The 24795-nt window shown below is 42.8% G+C and overlaps 1 protein-coding gene across 4 annotated transcripts in view; it reads left to right on the top strand.

Annotated features, from left to right (window-relative positions):
• nol4la (nucleolar protein 4-like a) overlaps positions 1-24795 on the top strand; it is a 56713-nt gene that overhangs the window by 24929 nt on the left and 6989 nt on the right. For all 4 annotated transcript variants that reach the window (XM_034695974.1, XM_034695973.1, XM_034695975.1 and 1 more), the window contains 9 exons: positions 10678-10833; positions 15815-15926; positions 18230-18339; positions 21200-21341; positions 22100-22392; positions 22550-22735; positions 23239-23427; positions 23526-23645; positions 23781-23964. In XM_034695974.1, coding sequence (XP_034551865.1) covers positions 10678-10833; positions 15815-15926; positions 18230-18339; positions 21200-21341; positions 22100-22392; positions 22550-22735; positions 23239-23427; positions 23526-23645; positions 23781-23964 — 1492 coding nt within the window. The remainder of the gene's footprint in view (positions 1-10677; positions 10834-15814; positions 15927-18229; positions 18340-21199; positions 21342-22099; positions 22393-22549; positions 22736-23238; positions 23428-23525; positions 23646-23780; positions 23965-24795) is intronic.

The following is a 24795-nucleotide window of genomic DNA, read 5'->3' as shown; positions in this document are numbered from 1 at the left end:
GATTAGAGGGGGCCGCAGAGGAGGAGGGGAGCACAACCAGAACAAACACAGAGATGCACCACATCGAGCAGGGTGTGGAGAACAAGACTTTCCAGAGTCGGGTGCATCCCGTCTCAAAAGAGATGCTTAAACGCCCCGTGCATTTCCCCTCGGCTGACATGAGCATTGTACTGAAAATTTTGAAGTACTGCGAGCTGTTGCTTTTTGTTGCCATGCCAACTGAAATCTGTAAATATCTCTGTTCGTTTCTCCCAACAGAGTTTGGTGGACATGCTCTCACATACACATACATATGGATATAAATATATACATGTAACAGTTAGGAAACATTTCACGTGACGTGTAGAAAGTGGAAGTTGAAGTGTAGCTTGTGTAAACGTTTTTATTTTAACTCCATTTATTAGAAAAAAAAATGTTATTAACCATCTATCAGACCAAAACTCAAACAGCATCCTGAAGCTGAAGTTATCCACAGATAAGCAGCAAGAATTAACCCCTTAAATTATGGGTGGTGGAGCAAGAGTGCTTTGATATCATGTTTATGTTTTTTAACAGTTTGACAATTCTGATGGCTTTGTGTGGTTTCATGTTAATGTTGTTTTGTAAGTGGACGTCATCATCTTGCTGCAAGACAAATGTACCTACAGGTATAAATAAAGTATCTTTACCTATCCTAGGACAAATTTCTACCTTTTGAAAGCAACATCTGTAGGGGTGGAACAAAGATTACAGTTAGTGTTCTGAATTTGAAAGAACTAAAATGGTAAGGAAAAGCAAGACATTCAAAATCCATTCAAAGATTAGATACAGAAATGAGAATTTATTTGGTCCAGTCAGAACAATGCAACAGAATATGTTCATGCCTACGCCTCCTTTCTCTCAAATTGTACGTTTTCACCAATCAGGCTTGATCTGGCTTTGGTTATATGCAGGTAAACAGTGTTTCGTAGATCAAAAGAGTCTGAAAGTGGAGGAAATTCAGTCCCGGGACTCATCAGCCATTGTTATAAATTGTTTTCTTTTGATTAATCTCCATGAACAAACATTTGAATTTCAGTGCAGATAACAGTCCAGTTGGAGATAATGTCCAAAGGCCACAGAAGCCAGTTTTGGCTTCTGAGAGAATCAGAAAAAAACTGGCAACTACTTTATCTCTGCAGTTGTCATCAATTATTTACAATCGATTTCACATTAGATGATTATTAGAGTTTAAAGTGATGCGTTCACATGGTTTTTTTTGGTCCTGGAAATATTCACAAAAAATTAAGATTTTTTTAGAATGTACTGAACGCACCGCCACACACAAGACATGCAGGCTATTTTCAGTTGATCAATCCATTGATTTATTGACTATGAAATGAGGCTTCATTTGCAACTTTTTTGTTTCTCAATTAGTTATTTCAGCCATTTTTTAATGGAAAAAAACAGACAGTTATTGGTGTCCGGCCTCTCAAATGTGAGGATGTGCTGCTCTTCTGTTTTACGTGATAGTAAACTGATATCTTAGGCTTTTGCACCGTTCACCAGATAAAATAAGAGATTCTCCGATGCAGCCGTGTGTATTTTGTAGTCTAATGTTTTAACAGCAGAATGAATAATGTATTAATGAAGAATAATTGGCAGATAAATTAATCATGAAATAATGGTTAGTTGCAGCCTTAAAGTGACAGGACAGAATCAAATTAAACATGACTGCCACAGAGAGTGGGTTTCTGCACAGAGGATTAATCTTCCATAATTTTTCCGCGTACAGATTTGTCTCGGGACGTCCTCTCCCCTCTCAGATATCACAAACCACCATTCATGCTCTGCTTCGTGGAAAACAGGTCCTACATGTTTGTACCTCACAATCAGATGAGGAAAAGGAATATGATCATTATTATCTGATTAATTAGTCCACATTTCCCCTGAGAGCTCCTCTTTGGTAGAAGGGGCCACAGAGTCAAAGGAATACGGTCCCAATTATTCAGCTGCATTTGCATTAATGCAGTTTTAGCAAAGAGGAGCTCCTCTGCTTTGTCCGGTGTGGGTTTTTGTTTGGCTTCAACCCTCTGGCTGCTCTGATGATAGGCAACATACGGGCTGCAAGTCATGGGCTCAAACTGTGAATTCTCAGCAGTTTAAATAAGAATTTACCTGTGTGTGAGTGTGTGAGGCTGTGATTGACACGCTCATCAAGTGCGTAAAGGTAGAGACGTGTGTGTGTGTGTGTGTGTGTGTGTGTTTGAGTCTTGAGCACACATCTGAGTTTGAGCCAATATGTGTGTTTTTTCTTTTTCTTACAAACCGGTGATGAATTCCGCCCAACTGCACATATGTGGTAGTTTTGTGCGTAAATGTGTGTGTGCATGTGTGTGCTCGTTGAAAGAGGGGGTCGCTGATAGCATGCTCTGTGTTTCCTCCCTTCAGCACCCTCTCTGTTGCCATGGAGAGACCGTTCTTTGCTTTCCCATAGGAGGAGAAATTAACACCATTTTTAACTGGCCCGGGGGCCTCCCCCCTGTGTGGGAGATAGTCTGAGTTCTGCTGCTGCACACACACACACACACACACACACACACACACACACACACACACTCACACACACACACACTCACACTCACACAGAGTCTTTAAGACGGCAATAATCTCCCTACCACACCGCTACAGTCATTTTTAATACCTTCGCGAGGCCGACGTTTAACGAAGTGGGACAGTATGATAATAGCTTGAAAATGGTAAAATGGACTCTGAGATATGATGATGTATGTGAGAGCCCTTGTGTGTGTGCATGTGTGTGTGTCTGTGTAATTTACACTCCATTTTGACTCAGTGACTGGAACGTCAACAGTGCCAGGCCGCCGGGCCGGTGGGACCGTCTGTGTCTCTGGCTCAGTGGGATATTGGGGATGTCACACACTCTATCAAATAAAGCTCATCATGGGAACAGCTGAGAAAAGACACACACCCCCACACGCATACACACACACACACACACACATATAGAGGGACGTGGGACAGAGGGGAAGAGCTCAGAGCACCTAATGTGGATTTAATGACGGGGCTTTATAATTGAGGCAGAGAGGAGGATGATTGTGAAAAGAGAAGAAATAGGAGGGGATGGATTTTATTTGAAGAATGGGGACACTGTAGAGGTAATAGTCTGTTTCATCCCAGTTTTTTTTGTCCCTAGCTTCTTTTCCTTGGAGCACACACACACACACACACACACACACACACACACACACACACACACACACACACACACACACACACACACACACATACACACACACACACACACACACACGCACACACACACGCACACACACACTTACACACACAAGACACAGGGATTGCTCCATTTATGTGTCCATTAGCCAGTTGATAGATTTACAGAGGGGAGATGGGGCTTTAAAAGATGACCTGTTGTCACATCTGCAGTGAGATAATCTGAGTCATGAGTACTGTTGACACAGCCATACTCACTCAGCACACACACACACGCACACACACAGAAAATACCCTGGCACAACTTAAGCTACTTACGTGCAGCCACCTTACAAATTCAAAGCACCCCGTCGTCTTGTGTGTTGCACCTTTGACTTTTACTGTAAGGTGCAACCCTGTGTTGATATTTTTGCACAAATGTATATCTTTTGAAACCGATTTCTTGCAGGATGCATCTTTTTCCATCTTCACCGGCCTGTCTTTGTGACCCAGCTGCTTCCCCATGAACCCCCTCCTCCTCCTCTTCCTCTTCCTCTTCCTCCTCCTCCTCCTCCTTCTCCTGACCTGCCTGTGTGCAGGACTGCTCCTCTCTCCCCTCAGCGACTCTCTTCTACAGTGTGTGTGTGTGTGTGTGTGTGTGTGTGTGTGTCTGTGTGTGTGACTGCCAGCGGGGGTGGGGGCAGCCGACTCAACCCCTCCAGTCTCCTAGCAACAGAGCGGTTTGGTGCGGGACAGGGAGAGCGTGCAGGGGATGGGGGCTGGTTGTACAGTGGCAGGGGAGAGCAAAGTCCTCCGGGATTAGAAAGATAGAAAGAAGGAGGAGAGGAGAGGAAGAAGAAGAAGAGTAGAGAGAGGGAGAGAGAGTTTCGCTGTGTTGTTGGCGATTAGGGATGCTGACATGTCTCCTTTTGCTCTTTAAAACGACATGCTGCTGCTGAGGAGACCAAATATGTAGCTCCCTGTTCAACAGCTGTTCTCCTCTGAGATGCTTCAGCCACGAGCTGTGCCCGGTAGACATGTAGTGCACTTAAACACACATGGCCCTCACAAACACACACTTGGAGCATGTTGTGTTTAGTGGTGGATGTTTAACTCCCTACTGACTTGTGTTTGTGAAGTAAAGAGCTTATCTGTGCCGAGGAGCTCAGGAAGGCCTTCAGGTGGGAGGGCTGACGTCGAGACGAATGATGTCATGGTTTAAAGTTCTTACTCGAGGATTGGTAGTACTCAACAGCAGGGCAAGGTTTACCAAACAGCAAAGTAACCAGCAACTGTTTCAGTAATTGTCTAACCACATGAGTTGTTTTTCATGCAGAAATGCAAAATACTCCCCTGAGTCAGCCTCTGTCAGCTGGAGTTTGTGTCTCTGTTTCATACGGCTGTGTCCAAAATCCCTCACTGTTCCCTACAGGGGTCAACTATCCAGCAAATGTGCCATTTTGTAGTGTTTTAATGAGAGTGATGGATCTAAAACTGGGCTCAAAGTACCCTAACAGTCATTGTGTAAGATGATGGACATGTTTTGATAACTATTGACTCCTTTCTAATACTTAGACTTGAATACTGGCCAGCAAAGTATATTCAACATTGGTGGAAAACAATCGTTGTCAGCATTTTTCTAGCTTTGACTTTCATAACATTCGCTCCAAGCATTAGATTGCCATTTGGTGTAAATACAGTGCAGGGGTGAGTTCCAGCCAAAACAGGCCTCTCTACCTGGCTCTGCCTTCTCCGTCCTCTTTCTAGCATCTTTCTGCATACTTTCCCTTTTGTTTCCTCTCTCTTATCCTTTATCTTCCCTCATTAGAGTCAGAGAGTAGGGGAGGCAGAGCGTACAGCCTAACTCTGGGGGGTGAGCTCCAGCCCAAACAGGCTTCTCGGTCCTCTCTTTCTTGTCCTGTGTGTGGCATCTCTCTACATACTTTTCTCTCTCTTTTCTTTTCTCTTCCATCAGAGAGTAGGGGAGGCAGAGTGTACAGTCTAAAACCAAACAAGCCTCTCGCCCTGGCTCTGCCTTTCCTGTTCCCTTTCTAACATCTTTTCAAACTTTTATCCCTTTTTTTTCTTCTCTTCTTCGGTATGTGAGAACTGACATGACGGGTGTGGTTCAGGGACACTAGAGCTAACTGTTAAGCCTCTCTGAGGTGTTATGGGCCTAACTTAACAAAGCACTGGAGAAGGGCATTGCCCACTTGATAACTCAGGTGATGTACAGGCCCTCTCTGCCCATCTATCCTCATGCTCGGGCGTTGGGGGACATTAGGGGCATTATTAGGCAATTGGTGGGGCATGATTATCGGGCTGAATGTGTAATGGGATAGGTCTCTTCGCTGGGCGCTTATCCTTTTCATTACAGCATAAGTACCTTGTGTTTATTTGAAATTGCATAGCACAGAGAAATGATCCAAGTGATTTGCAGTTGAGCTCACTGCGCAGTCTTCCCTAGATCGAACGTCCTACATCAGTGTTTTCCTCTGCTAAAGTGGACCTGTGGGGCGAAAAACAATCCACAAACTGAGTCAAACACAACAGTCAAAACCCCTGGATTTATGAACGATTATGCAATAACTGTAACCATAACACACAGACCTTAACGACTAAGATAATAAAACACAACAACACAAACAAAGACAGCTGTCCCCAATCCAAAAATCCCTACTTCTGTTGTCATGATGGAGGTTGTAAGCATCCAGGACCAGGTGCCAAAAGAGCCAGAGAGACAACAGAGGAGGAAAAGGGCCAAACAGACAAACAGAGCAGAGAGAACATACAGTATAACATAAGGCTGATCTACTCTGTTTTTAAAAGGCCTAGATTGAAAAAAGTAAACCGCCGCAAGGCTTGACTTTAACATTTTCCACGGTTTGTCTGACCTGTATAATTAGGGATTTTAAGTTGTTATTAGTGAGTTATTTTTTTTGGCTTTTACACCTTTATTTAAAGAGGATAGGATGGTGGATAGAGCAGGAAACAAGGAGAGAGAGAGTGGAGGAATGGCACACAGGAAAGGGGCTCCAGGTCATCCGTGCAACTTAACCACTAGGCTGGATCCACGCCCCATCATTAAGAATTTTAACTTGTTAATAATGCATCATTTAAATCTTGAAAAGAGTAGTGCTGTTGCTTGAATCAGCATGTTTCATTCCCTCTCCTGAACTGAAACCCTCAGCTTTAACTTCCTGTTAAGTTTGAGTTATTTAGTAAAAGGTGTATTTCTGACTGTGACTGTTTCCGGGCCTAAACTGAACGGGACTGGAGAGTGAGTAAGGGAATGTTTCGAACATTTGCTTTTGATTATAAACTAAATATCCTAAGATTATGGATTATAGGTGAGGTAAAGGAAGAAAATCCTGAAGTGTTTTGGTGAAAATAACAAGCTACAAAAGTGGAGAAGGTGTGCAGGTACTCAAAACGTACATGAAAATATAAAAAAAGAAAGTTTTTTCTTCATTTTTTTCTCATAAGGCTGATGAGGAAATCTAAACGAGATTTTTTTCAGACAGTCTTTCTGAAAATGATGGTTGCAGCCAAACGTGGATTTGAAAACATGGTGATCAGATTACCTCCATGTCTAACACTGCAAAATCTCTGGGTGTATCCTTCAGGTGAATACACTCCCAGCAGAATATCCAGTGTGTGTGTGTGTGTGTGTGTGTGTGTGTGTGTGTGTGTGTGTGTGTGTGTGTGTGTGTGTGTGTGTGTGTGTGTGTGTGTGTGTGTGTGTGTGTGTGTGTGTGTGTGTGTGTGTGTGTGTTTTGGGATATTATGCTGGGGTTGAATTCAGCAGAGGATGCAGCAGCGGTGTGGGTGCACTGCAAACCCCTCAGTTGTATGAGATTATCTAAATCCAGCGTGAATGGACCTGACACCATTGTCCCAACAGCAGCAGCAGCAGCAGCAGCAGCAGCAGCAGCAGCAACGGCGGCGGTGGCAGCAGTGGTGGTGGTGATGATGATGTCACCAGGGGTATGATGATGATGGTGATACCTCCAAGTGCGAAAGATTACAGCTGTGATGATGAGGTGGAAGATCACTATTATTTCATTTATTATCATTACACTTAGCCCGTGCTGACAGGGGAGAGTGGATGAAGAGAGGGAGAGAGAGTGAGGGGAGAAAGAGAGGGAGAGAGAGGGCCGGATTAAAACAAACCCGCTCTGTGAGCTGGTTTTAGTTGCCATGGCAACGATCATTACCTCGCACTTTGGAGAGTAGGAGCAAGGAGAGGGAAGGGGAGGGGGGGGTAGAAGAAGGAAGGAGAGGAAGAAAGACGGGACAGAGGTGCGGGATGAAGACATGGAGGGAAGCAGGAGAGAGAGGAATCATGTGGAGGTGAAAACAGGGAAATGAAATGTCAGATCCCAGGAACTGTGCAGAAATGTCAAGGAGGGGAGGAGGAGGGGGAGGGGGAAAGTGTGATTCCTCAATGCCAGAGGGACAACTTTTTTGAAGTCAGGACCCTCCTCTCACTCACAAAGCAAAAGATCACACCCCACTTTGAACAGTAGCTCCAGTAAATGCAGAGGTGACAAGTAGAAATACTTCTACTTAAGTAGAAATTTTGGGTATCTATACAGGAGTAAATCTTTTTCAGACAACTTTTTACTTCTACTCCTTACATTTTCCAGCAATTATCTGTACTTTCTACTCCTTACATTTTGAAAATAGCCTTGTTACTCCTAGTTCATTTCAGCTTGTTTTCATCCCGACTTGTCATCCTTCAAAAAAACACAAAAAACAAAAAAGTCCAGTCCTGTCCAGATAAATCGTGCCATCCGGATAGAGTGAATTTAATTGTGGTTGGATGAGAAGTATAAACATAATACCATTCCGACACTCTATTGGTTTGTAGGCGTTCCATTGCACCTGCACATGACACAAATCACGTCACACTCCATCAAGATAATAGCAGATGCATGTAGCCCAGGGCGAAGATGACCATGTCAGAGAACTCAGTAACCCAGTAACGTACTAATAATACATTTGAAATAATTAATATGGCTAGGAACCATAGACTGTTTCAAATATGGACGTAGTATCCGTGACGTCACCCATCTGTTTCCGAAGCGCTGTTTTGAGGCCAATCGTCGAAGGCAGCCATATCGCTGCTGTCGAGCGTTTGTGACGTAAAGAGGCGGGCTTTGAGCCTCCTAGCCAACAGCTACAGTGTTCCCGCCTGTCAATCAAGTCAGCTGTGCCTCTCTTGGAAGACTCGTAATCTCAATATCTTCAAAATTGCTGCGTTAGAAAAAAATTCACCCCCCTACAGTGTGTGCCGATCGAGAAATGAGCTATCCAGACTACACTCGTCTTTTGTACCAGGCTGTGAACATGTTTATTTCTGCTGTAAAGATCGCCTTTTTTGAATTGGTGTGTATGTGGTTTCCGGTACCTCAAGCGGATCCTCGATGAACTGCAGTTTTTAGCACTTCTGCATTGGACTCATATTTTTAGACCGAGGTTGCCACTTGATTCAGATAAATCGGGCCATACTGATAGAGTGAATTTGATTTTGGTTGGAAGAGAAGTATAAACATAATACCATTCCAACACCCTATTGGTTTGTTTGGATCCAATGCATCTGCACATGACACAAACTGGACACAAATCACATCACACTCCAGCAAGATAATAGCAGACGCATGTAGCCCAGTGCAAAGATGACTGTGGCAGAGACTCGAGAGAACTCAGTAACCCAGTAACGTACTAATAATAAATTTGAAATGTTTACTATGGCTAGGAACATGTCAAGACATGTCATGGTTTGCTTCCTAGCAGTAGGCTATGATTCAACGTTGCAAGCCGGAGTCGGACACTGCCACAGATGCTAAAAGGGATCATGAAGTCAATGTGTGAAAGCAATTATTACATCAACTGAGCAATTATCTGAACCTGTAACGGTCTGTCCAGCTTAGTTTTTGTTCCTGCATCTCCTGTTTCTGAGGGAGATAGACATGCCCAGAAAAGTTTCAAGTAAACTTAGCGGACTTCTGTATTTTCTGATGGTTGTTACTGACTTTTTTTTATTGCATCTGAGTCCGTCAGACGCAACCACACAAACAGGCCTCCACTTAATGTCAGAGCCGGTATCATATTTGCATAAGAGAGAAGCCCAAATCCTGTTCTGTATGTCTCACTTGAAGCTTGCTGGGACACTTTAAATCATCAGCTCGTGCAGAAACATAAAAACAGAATCTGTTAGGAAGTGAAGTGTTCATAAGGAGGGAGTAACTTGGGGAAAAGAAAAGAAAAGATGGAGGCAGAATAGGGAGGAAAGCCCCATGTGGTGCTGCGGATGGAGGTCGTTGTCCTGGCGATCCCACTTGTACGCTGTGTCACATGACCCTATGCCCAGCACACCTGCCCGGGAGAAATCAGCGGCTGTTTCTATGGAGACAGGGTCAGCAGTATATAGAGGTGGGGGTAGGAGGAAGAGTCGGGCCTGTACGGTGTCTGTGGTGATATTTTTAAACACTGCAGATGTGGAGAGATGGTTGCAGACCCAGCCGGGCCAAGTCTTCCCGGTCCGACTAAAGAGTGAAAGCTGGAGGAAGGCTGGAGCAGTTTTTTGAGTAGTTAGGATACCTTGCGCAGTGTGTGTGACTGTCTGTAATCACATGACCCATGACTCATGTGCCTAAAAGATTCGTCTCACGTCACATGGATGCAGGAATCTCTGTTTGCAACCACGTAATGTCTGTATATTCTACACGTACGATAGTTATTTGATATCAGAAGTGTTATGGTTTCTGTTTGAGGTGCGTTTGGAGAACAAGAAGATCTGACCTATCATGTATCAGCAGGCTTTTTGTGTATGCTGGAAAAACAGTCTGTAGAGAGAGCCAAAGCAGGTGGAACACAATCCACTGTAATGACATCCCAGGTCCCATCGTCCCAGTAATGTGACGATGACTGATTTATCTCTTTAAACCAATATCTGCATGCAAGCGCGGCTTACAGTCAGCTTCTGATAAATCTGCTAGATGCTGTGTTGTGAAAGCCAATCAGAGATTTCCTGGAGTGCATCAGAAATAATTGATCCAATCTCCCCTCAACAGAAAAGCATTTTGAAAGTTGTTTCTCCTCTTTGTGACAGACCTGACAAAACTGGCACTTTTACTCTTTGCATCATGATGATGATAATCTGCAAACTTGGGGCCTGTTGATGGACTTACTTTTTACAGTGAAGCTGAGACTCTCCAGAAACAGATGAACAGTTTCTCCTTTAGGTTATGTAGTGAACCAAGTAATTATGATGTTGCTGTTGTTGTTTGTTTTAGCTACACTGAAAATATGGAGAAGTTGGCCATCATTCCCAGAGGCAATAATTGTCATCAGACAATAGCCAACGGGTTCTGAGATTGGCAGCTACATAAAGAGACCCTCTGCTGTAGATGACATAAACATGTTTTCTCTGTTAGCTTGGGGCTGGACATTAAACCAAATGTTTGCTTCTGTCTGTTTCAGTGTTCAGATGGGAATTCAGCCCAAGACAACTCCTCCCTGAAGCGCGTAGCTGTGGTGGAGGACTTCTTTGACATCATCTATGCCATGCATGTGGAGATGGGTGCAGACCCGGGCAGGGCACCCAAACATGCGGGACAAAAGAAGACCTACAAAGCGGTGAGTAAATCCCACTATGTGCAAAGGAAGTTGCAGCAAATGTTGCCAACACTGCTCTAAGTCTCTTTGTACTTGTCAATATTGAGCATGTTAACAGCAAAGTCAACATTACCCTCTGGTCTTTGCTGTTTCATCCGTATCTGTTCCAAATGCTGGGCTGCTCCTTGAAGTGCAGGACTGAATTTCATTCAGTAAAGAGGGAAACTTTGTCTGCACACTGTATTAGTAAGCTCCCCAAAGACAACTTCTCTTTGTCTGACTGAGACGATCTTTTTCTAGAAAAATCCATTCAAACAAATGAACCCTTGATACTGTTCAAACAGCAGTCTACACTAATGCTAGCAGCTCTATGTGGCAGCTAAACGCTAACATTATCATGAAAACTCATCTTCAACAACATTTAGCTAACATCATCAAGTCCAGCTGGCATTATCATGACCATGTTTAATATGGCTGAAACTGATAGCTCACCAACACCAAACACACAGCTATCCTTAACTAAATGATAAATATATACATGAACATGTTCTCAGCAACAGTTTCTGTGGGGTTCAACCCTCTGTTCCATCCTTTCTTGTTTCTCATGAAACTTTGTACAGACATTCATTGTTTCCAGAGGATGAACCCAGAGCTTGGAAATGCTGAAAAAATAATACATTTGTACCTCTCAGTTGTACATTGGGATTTTCCTCATTTAAAAATGTTGGATTATTATTTTCCACTCATTAGTTTTATTCAGCTTTCTAGACCCCAATGTGTTTTCTTTCTCTTTGTTTTCATTTCTTTTTCCTCGCATGACATTGTCTGTGATGTTGCCAAGGAATGTTCTGTGTTGTGTTTTTTCCATGTTTAATGAAAAAAAAAAAAAAAGTTAAAAATAAATAAATGTAGGATTAGTAAATTAAGGTTAAGATGATAAACATAATTCCGTATAAAATAAGGATGCAAAATTCCGGGAATTTTCTAAGTTGGAAACTTTCCATGGGATTAAACGTAAATAAACCAGGAATTTACTAAATTGAAGGTTGGTTCTTAATAGGGAACTTAAATATAGTTGGGGAAAATATATTTTAGCATAATCCTGACTAAAACAGATTTCATGCAAGTACAGTTGAATATCTATGCTATTCCTCAATCACATGCACATAGCACACTGCTTACTGCAGGGCTATTGAGACCACGCCCCCTACATGTACTGTGCATTCCTCCATCACATGACCAGATGATTTCTATTTTGGATGGATGTCTGCTTATAACAAACTAAATATTTATGCTTGGATATGAAACCTTTCCATTAAAGTACCCTCAATTCCCATAAATTCCCATAATTCCCATGGAAAGATTCCAATTTGGAATATTTCCCAAATTCCCCAGCTTATCTTCCCATGGAATTTTACTGAAAACTTTCCACTCCTTTGCAACCCTGGTCTAAACACCAGCTCATTGTCACTGTTAGCATGATAGGATGCTTTCTTTAGCATTTAGCACAACGCATTGCTATTTGCCGAAAACGTCAACTTATACTTTAGATAATTACGTTTTTAAAAAATTGAAATGGTAATATTTCTGGGTCACTGGATCTCCTCAGTTAAAGAGGTGGTGTATTTTTTTAAATCTTTTATTATAGTCTAGCCTTTTTGTTACATGCGTTTTTAAAAGATCTTGCATCACTAGAACACAGCGTGCAAAAAACCTCTCTGTGTCCTTTGTTTCTCCCACAGTGTGTGTAAAAAGAAAAACCCAGATGGATCATTTTATTTAACTAATTGGCCCAAAGTGAGGTCATTTTCTGTCAGGGGACAAAACCTCACCCTCAACTAAGGGCCTGTGAAACACCCAGAGACCACCGAGCATTGTTCTCCCTGAGAGAGACAATAGACATTACTCCTAAGCTATAGCAACATAATATAACATTTTTAGCATCAGGAGTTACCAAGGGAACAACTATCCACCTTTACCAGGCAGGGTGGACTTGAGTTTTTTTTAGAGTTTGTCACAAGATGTCTGAGGAACACAGGCTTGAATGAGGTGTGGTCTGATCTCAGTCGGGTGTGGTGTCCTGACTAAACAAGGGTTTTTGTCTCCAGCCTCTGTGCCTTGTTGGGTGGGTGGGGGTGTTGGCAGGACTGTAGCATCCCTCCCCTCCTCCTCCCCAACCCCCCCAGGATTGAAAAAAAAAATAGAACCAGCTCCTCCTGCCCTGTAGAGAGGTCCTGTCACGTCTCATACAGTGTACCCTTTTGAGGAGGCAGCATCAGTGGGGCAGGGCATAATATGGAACTGTCACTGTGGCCTTCTGGGAGGTGCACGCTCCTCTGGGTGGCCTTTCCCTCTCTGCTGCCTCAAGGGGGCATGAGGGGTGGAGGTGGGGTGGAGGAGGGCGGGTTTAAGGGGCAAAGGGGACAGGGGTTTCTGGCAGTGGGGATGATGGTGGCGGCTGTGGGCCGGTGGGGACGGGCACCCCTGCTGTCTCTCCATGGTCACGTGAAGGTCGCATTTTACAGGGAAACGCCAGAGGGGGTGAAGAGGGGATGGTGGCATCGCAGCAGAGACAAACAGAGGAGGAGGAGGAATGACAGAGGTGGAGATGGAAGTTGGCTACACCTGAGAGGAAGGAATAATAAGAGTTGGATTTCAGGGAATAAAAAGTAGAGTTGGCTGTATCGGCCTTCAACACTACATAAAAGATCTCCATCACTGCCAAGAAGGGTTCTTATGATGACAAATCCCTTCAGCCTCTCATGAAAGTAACATTAGGCTTGTTTGATTACAGGTCCAGCTCTTACCAAAGACCATCAAGTATTTATTAAAGTTCCTGTGAGGAGTTTTTAGGTGGTTATGAAACTGACTGAAAATAATACTGATGCTTCTGAATGACAAACTACAGCAAATAAGGCAATCAGCTACAAGACTGATCGTGTTTACATAGTTACGTATATGTAATGCCAATAACTGCCGGGAAGGTGTCGGACATGAAGATTAACAACAAGCTGCAGACACAGCCTTTGTTGACATTCTCCACGATAAGGATTCACAGTATTTTATATTTTTGACTGTTTAAAGAGATTTTTCATCAAAAAATCACAACCCTACACATTCACAGGACATCAGTAACGAGATGATGTGCTGCTTTGTCCACAGGGGGCGCCAAAGTCAACACAAACTATAAGTTCCTCACAGGAGCTTTAATTTAGTGGATGAATTCTACCCAGCCTGAATTTATTCAAGCAAAATGAAGATGTAAATACTGCTGCTAAACAGTTGTCCAACCAGCAAAGAGAGGTGGAAACCAAGCTGCAACCTCTGGTCTAAAAATATGAGTCCAAAGCAGAAGTGCTAAAAACTGCAGTTCATGGAGGATCCGCTTGAGGCTGGCTCCAGAAGTAGCGGAAACCACATACACACCAATTAAAAAAAAGCCGATCTTTACAGCAAAAATAAACATGTTTACAGCCTGGTACAAAAGATGAGTGTAGTCTGGATAGCTCATTTCTCGATCGGCACACACTGTATGGGGGGTGAATTATTTTCTAACACAGCAATTTCGAAGATATTGAGATTACGAGTCTTCCAATGAGAGGAACAGCTGGCTTGACTGACAGACAGGAACACTGTAGATGTCGGCTCGGAGGCTCAAAGCCCGCCTCTTTACGTCACAATTGCTCGACAGCAGCAATATGGCTGCCACCGCCGATTGGCCTCAAAACAGCGCTTCAGAAACAGATGGGTGACGTCACTGATACTATGTCCATATTTATACAGTCTTTGGTGGAAACGCATTAAATGCATCTGCGCCAAGAGCTTTAACCAATGCTCGATACATCTTTGAAATAAAGCCCCAAGAGTCCACAGTGAGGCTAGCTAACTTTGGGATGTGGTACTTATGCCGAGTTCCCATTAAATCATCCACCTTGTATTTGGTATTGACGATTATGCCTTTTAATGCACTGATCTGATGCTAAAACTAATAGGGCCCAAACAATAAACTGGAGTCAGGTAAATTATTATGCGACAATATCAGTGTGGTGTTAGTAGTAACTCCTAACAGCAGTGTAGTGTAGCTCTTGCAAAATCTCTCCACCTCCTCATCAGCCAGCCTAGAAACTTTAATTTACGTAAATTTAAGATCATATTAAAGCTCATGTAAGGGACAGGTTTATGAAATAGATCCTGGAGAGAATAGGGGTTGAGCTGTGTTCCTGCATGAAGGCCTCAATTGCGTTCAGCGATGTGCAGTTACCCACACAGTTGTTTAGCTCAGCCTATGGTAGCATTAATAGTTGTGAGGTACGCACAGACCAACTACCCACAACCATTTCGTCAAGATTTGCTCCACTCCCCTCTGTTGGTCTCTTAAATTGCGGAGTCTTTTCGATCAAAGAAGGTGCTGTGCTTGGTCTTGGTGATGGGGTCAGGAGGTTGGCATCCGATGATCTGAGGTGGCGAGGTGGGGAGTAGCGTTTGAGAGGGTCAGTCAGGTATGAGGGGGTGAGGTTATTGAGGGCTTTGGCTGTGATGAGCAGGATCTTGAAGTGGATTTGGTGCTGTACGGGGAGGCAGTGAGGGTGCAGAAGGATGAGTGAGTTATGTGATTATATTAAATGCACAAGTTTGAAAAAGATAACATTAATTGCAGAAGTATAGGAGTGTGTTCTGGATTCGGACGATACTGAAGTCTTGGTGTCTGAATCAGTTTCAGGAGAAAAAAATGGTATCTGATCATCTCTGGAAATATATGCAGGGCTTCGGCTAGAATTAGGCCATCAGAACGCACAAGAGAGCGCCTACAGGGAGGATTCCTCCTCATGCCACATCGAGATAACACATAATCACTGACCCTAAACTTTCACACATGCACAGTACAAAAACACCTGCACACAGTTTGACTCCAACCACAGCCTGAGCCAAATCTGCTGTTTCTTTTTTTTCTCTTCCTTTTGTTGCCGTAACCCGGTGTCCTCTGCTCGCTCCCTCTACACAGATAGCAGAGACCTACGCCTTCCTGCCCAGAGAGGCGGTGACTCGCTTCCTAATGAGCTGCGGAGAGTGTCAGAAGAGGATGCACATCAACCCCAGCACGGCAGAGTTCAAAGGTAACAGCACGCATAAAACCTGTGAGCGTCTCACTAATTCTGGAGACATCATTAAGTGATATCCTATTTTTGAGCTTAACCTTTAAGAGTGCTCAGATCCTCCAGCACGCTGGCCTTGAAAAGGGTTAATAACTATGTAGGAGCACATGCTGAGGTTGTAGAAAGGAGTCTGGACATTTTTTATTGAGGGATATTCTGAAATGATTTCATCAGGAGATTTATAAACATGTCTGCTTGGTGTTTCACGTAAAGTAAAGATGTTGAGTTTGTGCTTGGAATCTAAATGACAGGAACAGTATAACACTTAATAAGAGCTGATATGAACTTAGGTGTTCATACTTTGAAGACTTTCTGAATCGAAACCTCATGAATAAAACATTTTGTATGCATCCATCACCAACATGATGTAACAAAGACTCAAGAGGACCAAATCCCTGGGATTGTATAGACCCAATAAAATAACCACAGACCCCCTCTTGTGGTCAGTGTGGACACTGCAGGAAGCTCTCATTCACATTATTTGGGTTTGGGAGTTAAAGTCAGCCAAAGCTTCAGTGAGGATTTCAACCTTTGGTGCAACATTGCACCAAATATGTCTTACTTACAGAGCGGCTTAGCAGAGCCATTCATGGAGGAAGAGCCACAAAAATCCATGATGTTGGTTTGGGTATTTATTGGTGTAGATTCATACAGTTCTACTCTTGAGGCATTAAAGTGTCCAAACTGATGTAGAGGTTTGTGCAACTACTCTTTATTCAACAGGAATTAATGTTCGCTATTTGCATAAATACAACACATCATCTAAGATTCCTGTCACATTGAAACAAACAATTAGGGCTCACTGTCACTCACACTATTAGAGGATATGATTTTGTAAATACATCTAATAATACCCTGAAGAATAGAACAAATACAAATCAAGAAACTAGCATGGATGTCATCGAAAAGTTAGGCTTTTTAATCACAAAAAGTTGACTACAATTGTGATGTTTTGAAGTTTTGAAGTTTTTCTCAGGTAAGAAGTGTTGATAGCATATAAGTATATATGTACGATGATGTATTTCAAAATATGACTGCCAATAGCTCATTTGGCAATGGCATCATTATAATGTTGCCAGCTAAATGCAGTCTGAGTCCCACAGATATTAATATATTTCTGTTCTGTCAACTTCACAACTTCATAGAAAATCAGCATATATTTTACTTAACTCAATATGAGTAACATCAAACCATTACACATTATTTTTCATGTGTAGTTCCTCAAAAAATATCAAAACTACACGAAGGATTCTAATGTCTGTTTGCTAATATCTTCATGCTTCAGACAAGAGTTTTTTTTAATTATGACAAACTCAATTTGCTTTAAAGGTGCAGTGTTGTAGTATTTAGCAAAACAGACTTGGTAGAAATTAAATAAAATATTAGTAAGAAAGTTAAAATCAGTGTTTGATCACCTGAATAAAAACTTGTTTTTGTTTCTGTAAACTTAGAGTGAGCCTTTTATATCTACACATGAGAGGGTCCCCTTCCATGGAGGCGGCCATGTTTGTATGGTAGCACAGGAAGGACAAACTAGTGACATACTTGTTTTTGTATTTAGTGAGGGGCCACGTGAAATGCAACGGTTGGAAGTTGAAGAAGAAGAAGATGGTCGTTGTTGTGCGCAAATTTTTTTCTTGTGATGGACGTTATTCATTGTAAAAATGTGACAAATGGAGGATCAGACTAATCAAACAGCAGCTTCTTGTCCTCAGAGGCCACTGTAACAAGAGAGGGGCAAACAAGGGAGCGCTTAAAATTATTATCTGTTCGCTAGTTATCACTAAATAGTCCATTTCTTCACACTGTGCCTTTAAATATTTAAAGGTTCTTATGTTTTGGTCTAACTGTTGTATCTATTTTAATAAAGGAATTTGTATACATTGACGTTTTTAGGGCGGTAAATGGTAAAACTCATGTGAAGTACAAGTGTCAACAAATATGTGTATTTTTCTTTAGTACTCATGAAGTCATCATTATCTACGTGATTTGTTTTATTTAATAATTTGTTTTAAAAAGGAGGAGCAAAGTGGGGCTCTTTTGCTTCATTGGACAGGACAGCTTGAGAGAGACAGGAAATGTGGGGATGACTCACAAAATCCTGTCGGTACCAGGAATCGACCCTGAAGCCAGAGGACTGTACCCTCTGCACCGACTAAACCAGAGGCAGCGCCCCATGTGCTGCCCCCATGTTGTTTATTTTATGTAACTTGTATTTTTGTTGATGTTTTGTAACTGTTGTGTTTTTTTCCTTCTTTTGTCAGAGAATGACCGGCCCACCTCTCTGGTCCCTGACCTCATTGATTACAACATGCCTCTTACTGCCACCTACCTGAAACAGATGAAACTGCAGTGCATGACGGCCACTGAGAGGGTGAGTTTGTATTTTCTCTAAGTACACCATGAATGTCAGTGAACTGTGAGCATAGAAAGACAGAAGGTGTCCTGATGGACAAATTAGAAAATCACCAGCTGTAAAGATCTTCTTTTCATTATATTTTTTGGGTTTCACACAAATCCTCTTGGTTATTCTCTTTTCACTAACATTGAAGCTCTGGTGGGAAACACTTGTGCAGGACCAGACAACAGAGTGAGACCTCCCTTTAACTTTTAGTTCAGTATTTAACAATCAGAGCTGTGTAGGGAGGAGGGGCTCCATGTGAAACAAGGATTAGTAAATCCTCTGTGCCCACTGACGTCACTTGCAGACCACTCCCATGTGTGGCTGTGACAGAAACACTGAGGAACCACTGTCACTAAAGTGCAGGGAGCGCTTCTTGATGATGATAATGTCGACCCCACTCGCGCATAATTAGGATTATCCGGAACAATGACCCAGGCCGTGATTTGTGGGTGAGTACAAATTAACAAATGCTCAGAGTGTTGGCCGTGTCTGTGTGCAGACTGAGAATGAGCAGGAGCAATTATTTAATTATTAACCATCACAGAGGGTCATTTCACTGTTGTAGGAGACTTGTAGTGATTTGGTTCTTGCAGAATCTGTCCTGAAGTGGCTTAAGGATTGTTCAAAAACTGCAGATTTATTCTATTTGTTTAAAGGAAGGTCAGAGTTTGTGGATGTGTATCTTGTCTTCTGCAGTAACTGTTTACATGATGCTCTGCAGAACTTTGGAGACCGTCATAAGTCAGCTCCGCCTCTCCCTTTTGCTTTTGTTAAAGAAACAAACCAACTACTCACTGTGCAAGAAAGAGCTCATAAATAACACCAAAGTTTCTCTCTTTGCCCAAAACTCTCACTGATATTAACCTCTGTTTGACTATTGAGTTTGGATTCAGGCCCAGTTATGAAAACACCGCTAGATTACAAGAAGGTTTATTATCTTAAGGGAACAAAACAATGTACTTTGGTCCCTGTTAAAAGAGGGAACAATAACATTTAATACAACAATAAAAAATAACTTGTGACTGAGAAGAACAACAAACACTGTGTCCAAAGGGGTTGAACATTAGCAGACTTACTTAGTACTTACTTAAGTACTTAGAAAATTGAGCTGCAACTTAAAAAGTGTGCTCTTTAAGATACTAGAAATTTGTACAAATGACTATTGAAGACATTTCCAGATCTTTATTTTGTTCAAACAACTCTAAAACTCAAAAATGTGTAATTTGTCCAACAACAAATCACCAAATATAGAGAATTTTTACACAGACATGAAAAATGTAGTCATGACTTTCAGAGCAGCAGGATCGTTTTCATTTCCGCTGTACACAAAGGTGCTCATAGATTTCATACACCATATATACTGTAAAGATTTAAGCTGTCTTAACTAAGTTGATGTAATTATATTCCAAAATAACTGAGTGAGGGTCACTGGGTGTTACAAACTTAATTCTTTGTGACCTTTAGAGAACCTGGTCTCAGTTTTAAGATTAATCCGTCTATTTTTATCATTCATGTTCTCTCTGGAGCATTATTGATGCTACATTTACTATTACTACTTAGAAACAGTAATTAGTAAGTCCCTCCTTCTCTCCTTCTCTCTCCCTCTCTCTCTCAGTTATGCTCCATCGCTCACTTGGTACCTAATGGAACTGTCACTGAGCATTTTGGTCCTCCTCAAAACCTCTCTCACAGAGGGACAAACACATTCCCTGGTGTTTAGGCCTATTTTTGTGCTCGTGTGGGGGGAATGATGAGATGACGGGATGTATTTCTGCTCTGTTTCCGTCACACAGTTCGTAGTTTGGCCCCCTCCTTGCCAGCTGACACATGACGATGTGTATGCGGGCTAAAGAGAGGCCACAGCTATGTTGTCATGATTTACACCATGACCTGTGTTATTAGTGAAGCTCGGCGTTGCAGTTCACAGCTTTCAGAAATTGATTTAACTTTTGTAGTTTGAAGCCAAAGCTCTTGGAATAGTTTGTGAGATTATTTCTGCTCTCTGTAGCTAATCCTTAGCCCCCTGGTTTACTCATACTTGTGTTACGCTACAACAAGCATCTTTAGGGTCTCTACGTAACGCAGTTAAAAATAGCAGCGCTCCAAGAAACATTTACTGAAGAGGGAGCTCCTGCGTTTTTGCACACTTCAGGATAGTTCAATCAAGAAAATGTGTATTAAAGTGGAGTTTAATGTTTGTTACCCTTTCCTGTCTAAACCTGCTTCATAGAGAGTCCTGCACAAAATGAATTCAGGTTATGTGTGGTGCAAAAATATCATCTTCAGTTCAGCTAAAGATACTATCAGATGTGTGTTAGTGTCACTTTGCTGTAGCTGACAAAGAATAAACTGTCAGCAGGAGCACGATAAGGGGTGTTGTACTTGAAAACACTTCTTTCTGTACTGAACTCACTTCATTTTTGCTTGGATTTTGCATCTTGCATCACTTGCATTGACTGAATGTAAAAAGAGGCTGAATACAACCTCACATTTCTCCTCATCACTCCTGATTTTCATGATTGATATTCTACTTTGTAAGTGCATTGATTGGTCTGTGGAACTTTGTGTTGTTTTGCTGCTGTTTTCTTGACCAAACCTTCTTTGGAGATCGAGATCCTGTGTTTCAATGAGATTTAGAGGATGAATAAATATTAGAAGTAGAACATAACAGCTTCAAATACTGCTTTAATCTTGCATTAGGCCGTGTCATTATTGGATTTATAATAAGCCTCCAAAAGTTTGAGCCTGAAACATCAAGACATGTACAAATAGTGTCCTGTCCTCTCTTTGTAACAAATGGTAACTTTGATGTTTCTTTCTCTCCCCTCAGGATGACAGTTCGATGAGCAGTGAGGACATGAACATCGCTGAGCCCACATGGGTAGCAGCTGAGCCGCCCCCAGTGCCTGAGCCCAGCCCTCCTAACGGGGAGAGAGTGAGCAACCCGACAGCCAGCGTCAAAGAAGAGGACGGTGAGACATCACAGACGTCTTGTTAAAACAGTAGATATTGGAAAGATGAGTGGGGTTTTTTTTTTGTTTATTTTGGGTTCTTGAAGGTTCACTCATTACACAGGATGACGACGGCAGCTCAGGGAACAGCTTGCCTCGTTCTTAGTGTCCTAATCCAAATAAATCCACTCTTACAGGGGGTGGACACACCACCGCAGCCCCAATCCACCGTGCACCCCTCTCTCTCAGGATGCAGGCTTAGAGAAGTAGGACAAAGGCCGATGTTAACCTACACAGATTATGTGGCTTTACAGAAAAATGGCATGAGTATGTATCATTTCATAACAGAGAGAGAGAGAATCCCTGTTTCCATGTGTAGACAGAACAAGTGCAGAAAAACAAACAGTGACATCAGCACATGGCGGTAAAGTGGGTTAAAAAGCGTTGATTAGCAAACACCAGGAAGTGAAGTCTCCCCTCCCCCATCAGTCCCTCCTCTTCCTCTTCCTCATCCCTGCCTCTCTTTGCAGCTGAACTCCTCAGATTCCACCTTCTTCCCTAACTTTCATTTATCCTGACAGCTGACCTGAATACACACTTCCTGAACATTTTCACTGAGCACAACGTGGGACAGGAAGTCCCACCCCTCTGTGCCTCCCCCCTTTATGGTCATACACAAAGCTACATTAATGCTGACTGATACAAACATCAACACCGCTCATCTCTGTGTCTGCATCTTCGCCCTCTCCCCCTCCTCCTCCTCCTCCTCCACCTTCCAGATGACGACTCCTCAGAGAGCGGCAGTGCCAACGGGCTGCCGGCCCTGACCTCCCCGGAGGTGCTGGCTGTGGGTGGGAACCCCCCAGATGGTGGGGCCCCTTACGGGGAGGTGACAGAGAACGGGCTGGGCGCTCCCCTGGACTTCAGCACCACCTCGCCCTCGTCCTCCTCAGAGGATCAGCAGCCGGTCAATCTGAGCGACAGACTGCTGCCTGCAGGGAGCTCGCCGCAAAACTCCTTCCCTGCAGAAGTCAACAGGAAGTACCCCGTCAAAACAGAGTTTGCCAACAAGGTAATGATGGAGATTTGATCTGATTGATCATAATTTGAAGTAGAAAAACGTTATCTTACTTTGAATTTTGTCTTTCTCAATGATTAGTTAAGAAACAAAGCCAGTGTTAGTTCATGTAACTCATGTAATGTTATTTTGTGTATTTTTGTGTCTCTAGTCCCCGCCTTACAGCTCAGGAAGCTATGACTCTGTAAAAACTGAACTGAGCATGAGCGCAGAGGACTTGACCTCTGTCCGGGCACAGATAATTGATGACGATGACGACGATCATGATGACCACGATGACAGCGACAAGATCAATGACGCTGAGGGAATGGACCCTGAGAGACTTAAAGCCTTCAATGTAAGTGACCTGCCTCACCGTAGAAGTGTCATTAAATTAACATAGAGAGAAAATATGATACAGTCAAGTCCAGACAGAGTGCTGTTATGCATAGATATTGTACTTAAATTCTCATACCAAAAGCCAATAGAGGGGAGTACTCGATCATCACTGTTTAGCATATGAAAACCACAAACTGTGGGTTCCTGATTTAAATGGAAATGAATAAAACAGGAGAGCTGCAGAAATGCACACACAAGTGAAAAAGCAAACAGCAGAAATATTGTTCTGAATATGAGCAATGACTCTATTTCCAATCTCGTGTTTCCATCTCCTCCCCCTCCCTCTTTATCCTCTCTCCTTCCACTCTACCTCTAATGCTCCCCCATCCCCTGCCTCCCCTCCTCTCTTTTGTTTTCGCCTCTCGCACCCCTCTCTCGCTCTCCCTCTCCACACTACACCCCCACACCATTTTTCTGCTCTACATCCCCTTTCTCCCCTCCCCCTCTGCCTGTCTCTGTCAGATGTTTGTGCGTCTGTTCGTGGATGAGAATCTGGACCGCATGGTGCCCATCTCCAAACAGCCCAAGGAGAAGATCCAGGCCATCATCGAGTCCTGTAGCCGCCAGTTCCCAGAGTTCCAGGAGCGCTCCCGCAAGCGCATCCGCACCTACCTCAAATCCTGTCGCCGTATGAAAAAAGGCGGCATCGAGGTACAAAGTGCCCCAAGTCCAAAAAACAGTCAATGACATGAAAAAAATGAAAGTTTAATTTACATAACGTGTGAAAATCTCCCTGACCCTGCTGCCAGATACGACCCACACCTCCTCACCTCACCTCCGCCATGGCTGAGAACATCCTCGCTGCTGCCTGTGAGAGCGAAACCAGAAACGCTGCCAAGAGGATGCGGCTTGATGTCTACCCAGCATCGGTAAATATTCTGGTGGATGATGATTTGGAGTTTACCCAGCAGGGATTCAGGAATCTGTTTAGTACTCAACACATCCTTAAGACCAAACTGCAAAAAACTGAATTACACAAACTGAACACATTTCATCTCTCACAGGACGACTCTGTCGACAAGTCTAACTCCAGAGACCCGGCCTCTGTGGCTCCATCAGGGTTCACCATCTCCAGCGCAGCTTTTGCCCAAGACCAGCTCTACACCAACGGAGGCCTCAACTACAACCTGCGAGGATACGGGACAGTAGGCAGCAACCAGCAGAACTCTGGTGCTGCACAAACCAACGGTGAGGAGCTTTTACTGATCCAGCTCGACTGAAATAATGTGACTTTAAAATAAAATTATGATGCCATGAGTGTACAAGAAGAAGCTGTTCATTACACTGAGATGTAAAAATATATCTTTACATTCTGACAGATGTATGTTTTGAGGAAATAACATCCCTGTTACTCGAAATAACCCAAAGAACAGACTGTTCTGTCTGTAAGTAAATCCATCAGAAGCAGCTGAAGCTTTGTTGTGGGATTTCTAAAATAACTGCTGAGTCACTGCAGAGCAATGAAACATGACATAGCTTAATGCTGATAGACAAGTTAGCTGGTGTAACATTCAACTCATGTGGCCTCTTGTTAAATAAAACACTTAAACATCAGGCATGAACTGATTTAGAATCCATCAGTCAACCATCTGTCAACTTTTTCAACACTGAAGGAATAATAGAGTCAGAAGGCTCCACATCAGATGCAGCTATCTTTATATGACACCTAACACAGCTTCATATTACATAAAAGGTTGTTGTTTGCTTGACCTGAAACATGTTTGCAGATCTACCAGTTGTAAAGGTAGAGGTAAACAAACCTCTGTCTGCAGAGGAATCCAGCAGCCTCAGTATTGTAGGATTCAGTTATTTGATGAATCATCTTGGCTTCTGTAAGACTTATTGCGCTGCAACAACTCAAAATCTTACCAAGTGAAACTGTCTCATTTTTAATCAAAATGTCTTCTCCCACTTGATTTAAAATAAATTTATCTAACAAGTAACATTTGAGAAAGATAGAGGGACTTGTTTTAAGACAATGCATCTTAAATATCTTGTTAAGTCAATCAATCTTGAAAT

Source organism: Notolabrus celidotus, chromosome 11, assembly GCF_009762535.1.
Source record: "Notolabrus celidotus isolate fNotCel1 chromosome 11, fNotCel1.pri, whole genome shotgun sequence".
NCBI lineage: Eukaryota > Metazoa > Chordata > Actinopteri > Labriformes > Labridae > Notolabrus > Notolabrus celidotus.
The sequence above is the reverse complement of the archived record's forward strand: the minus strand, read 5'-3'. Positions and strand labels throughout refer to the sequence as shown.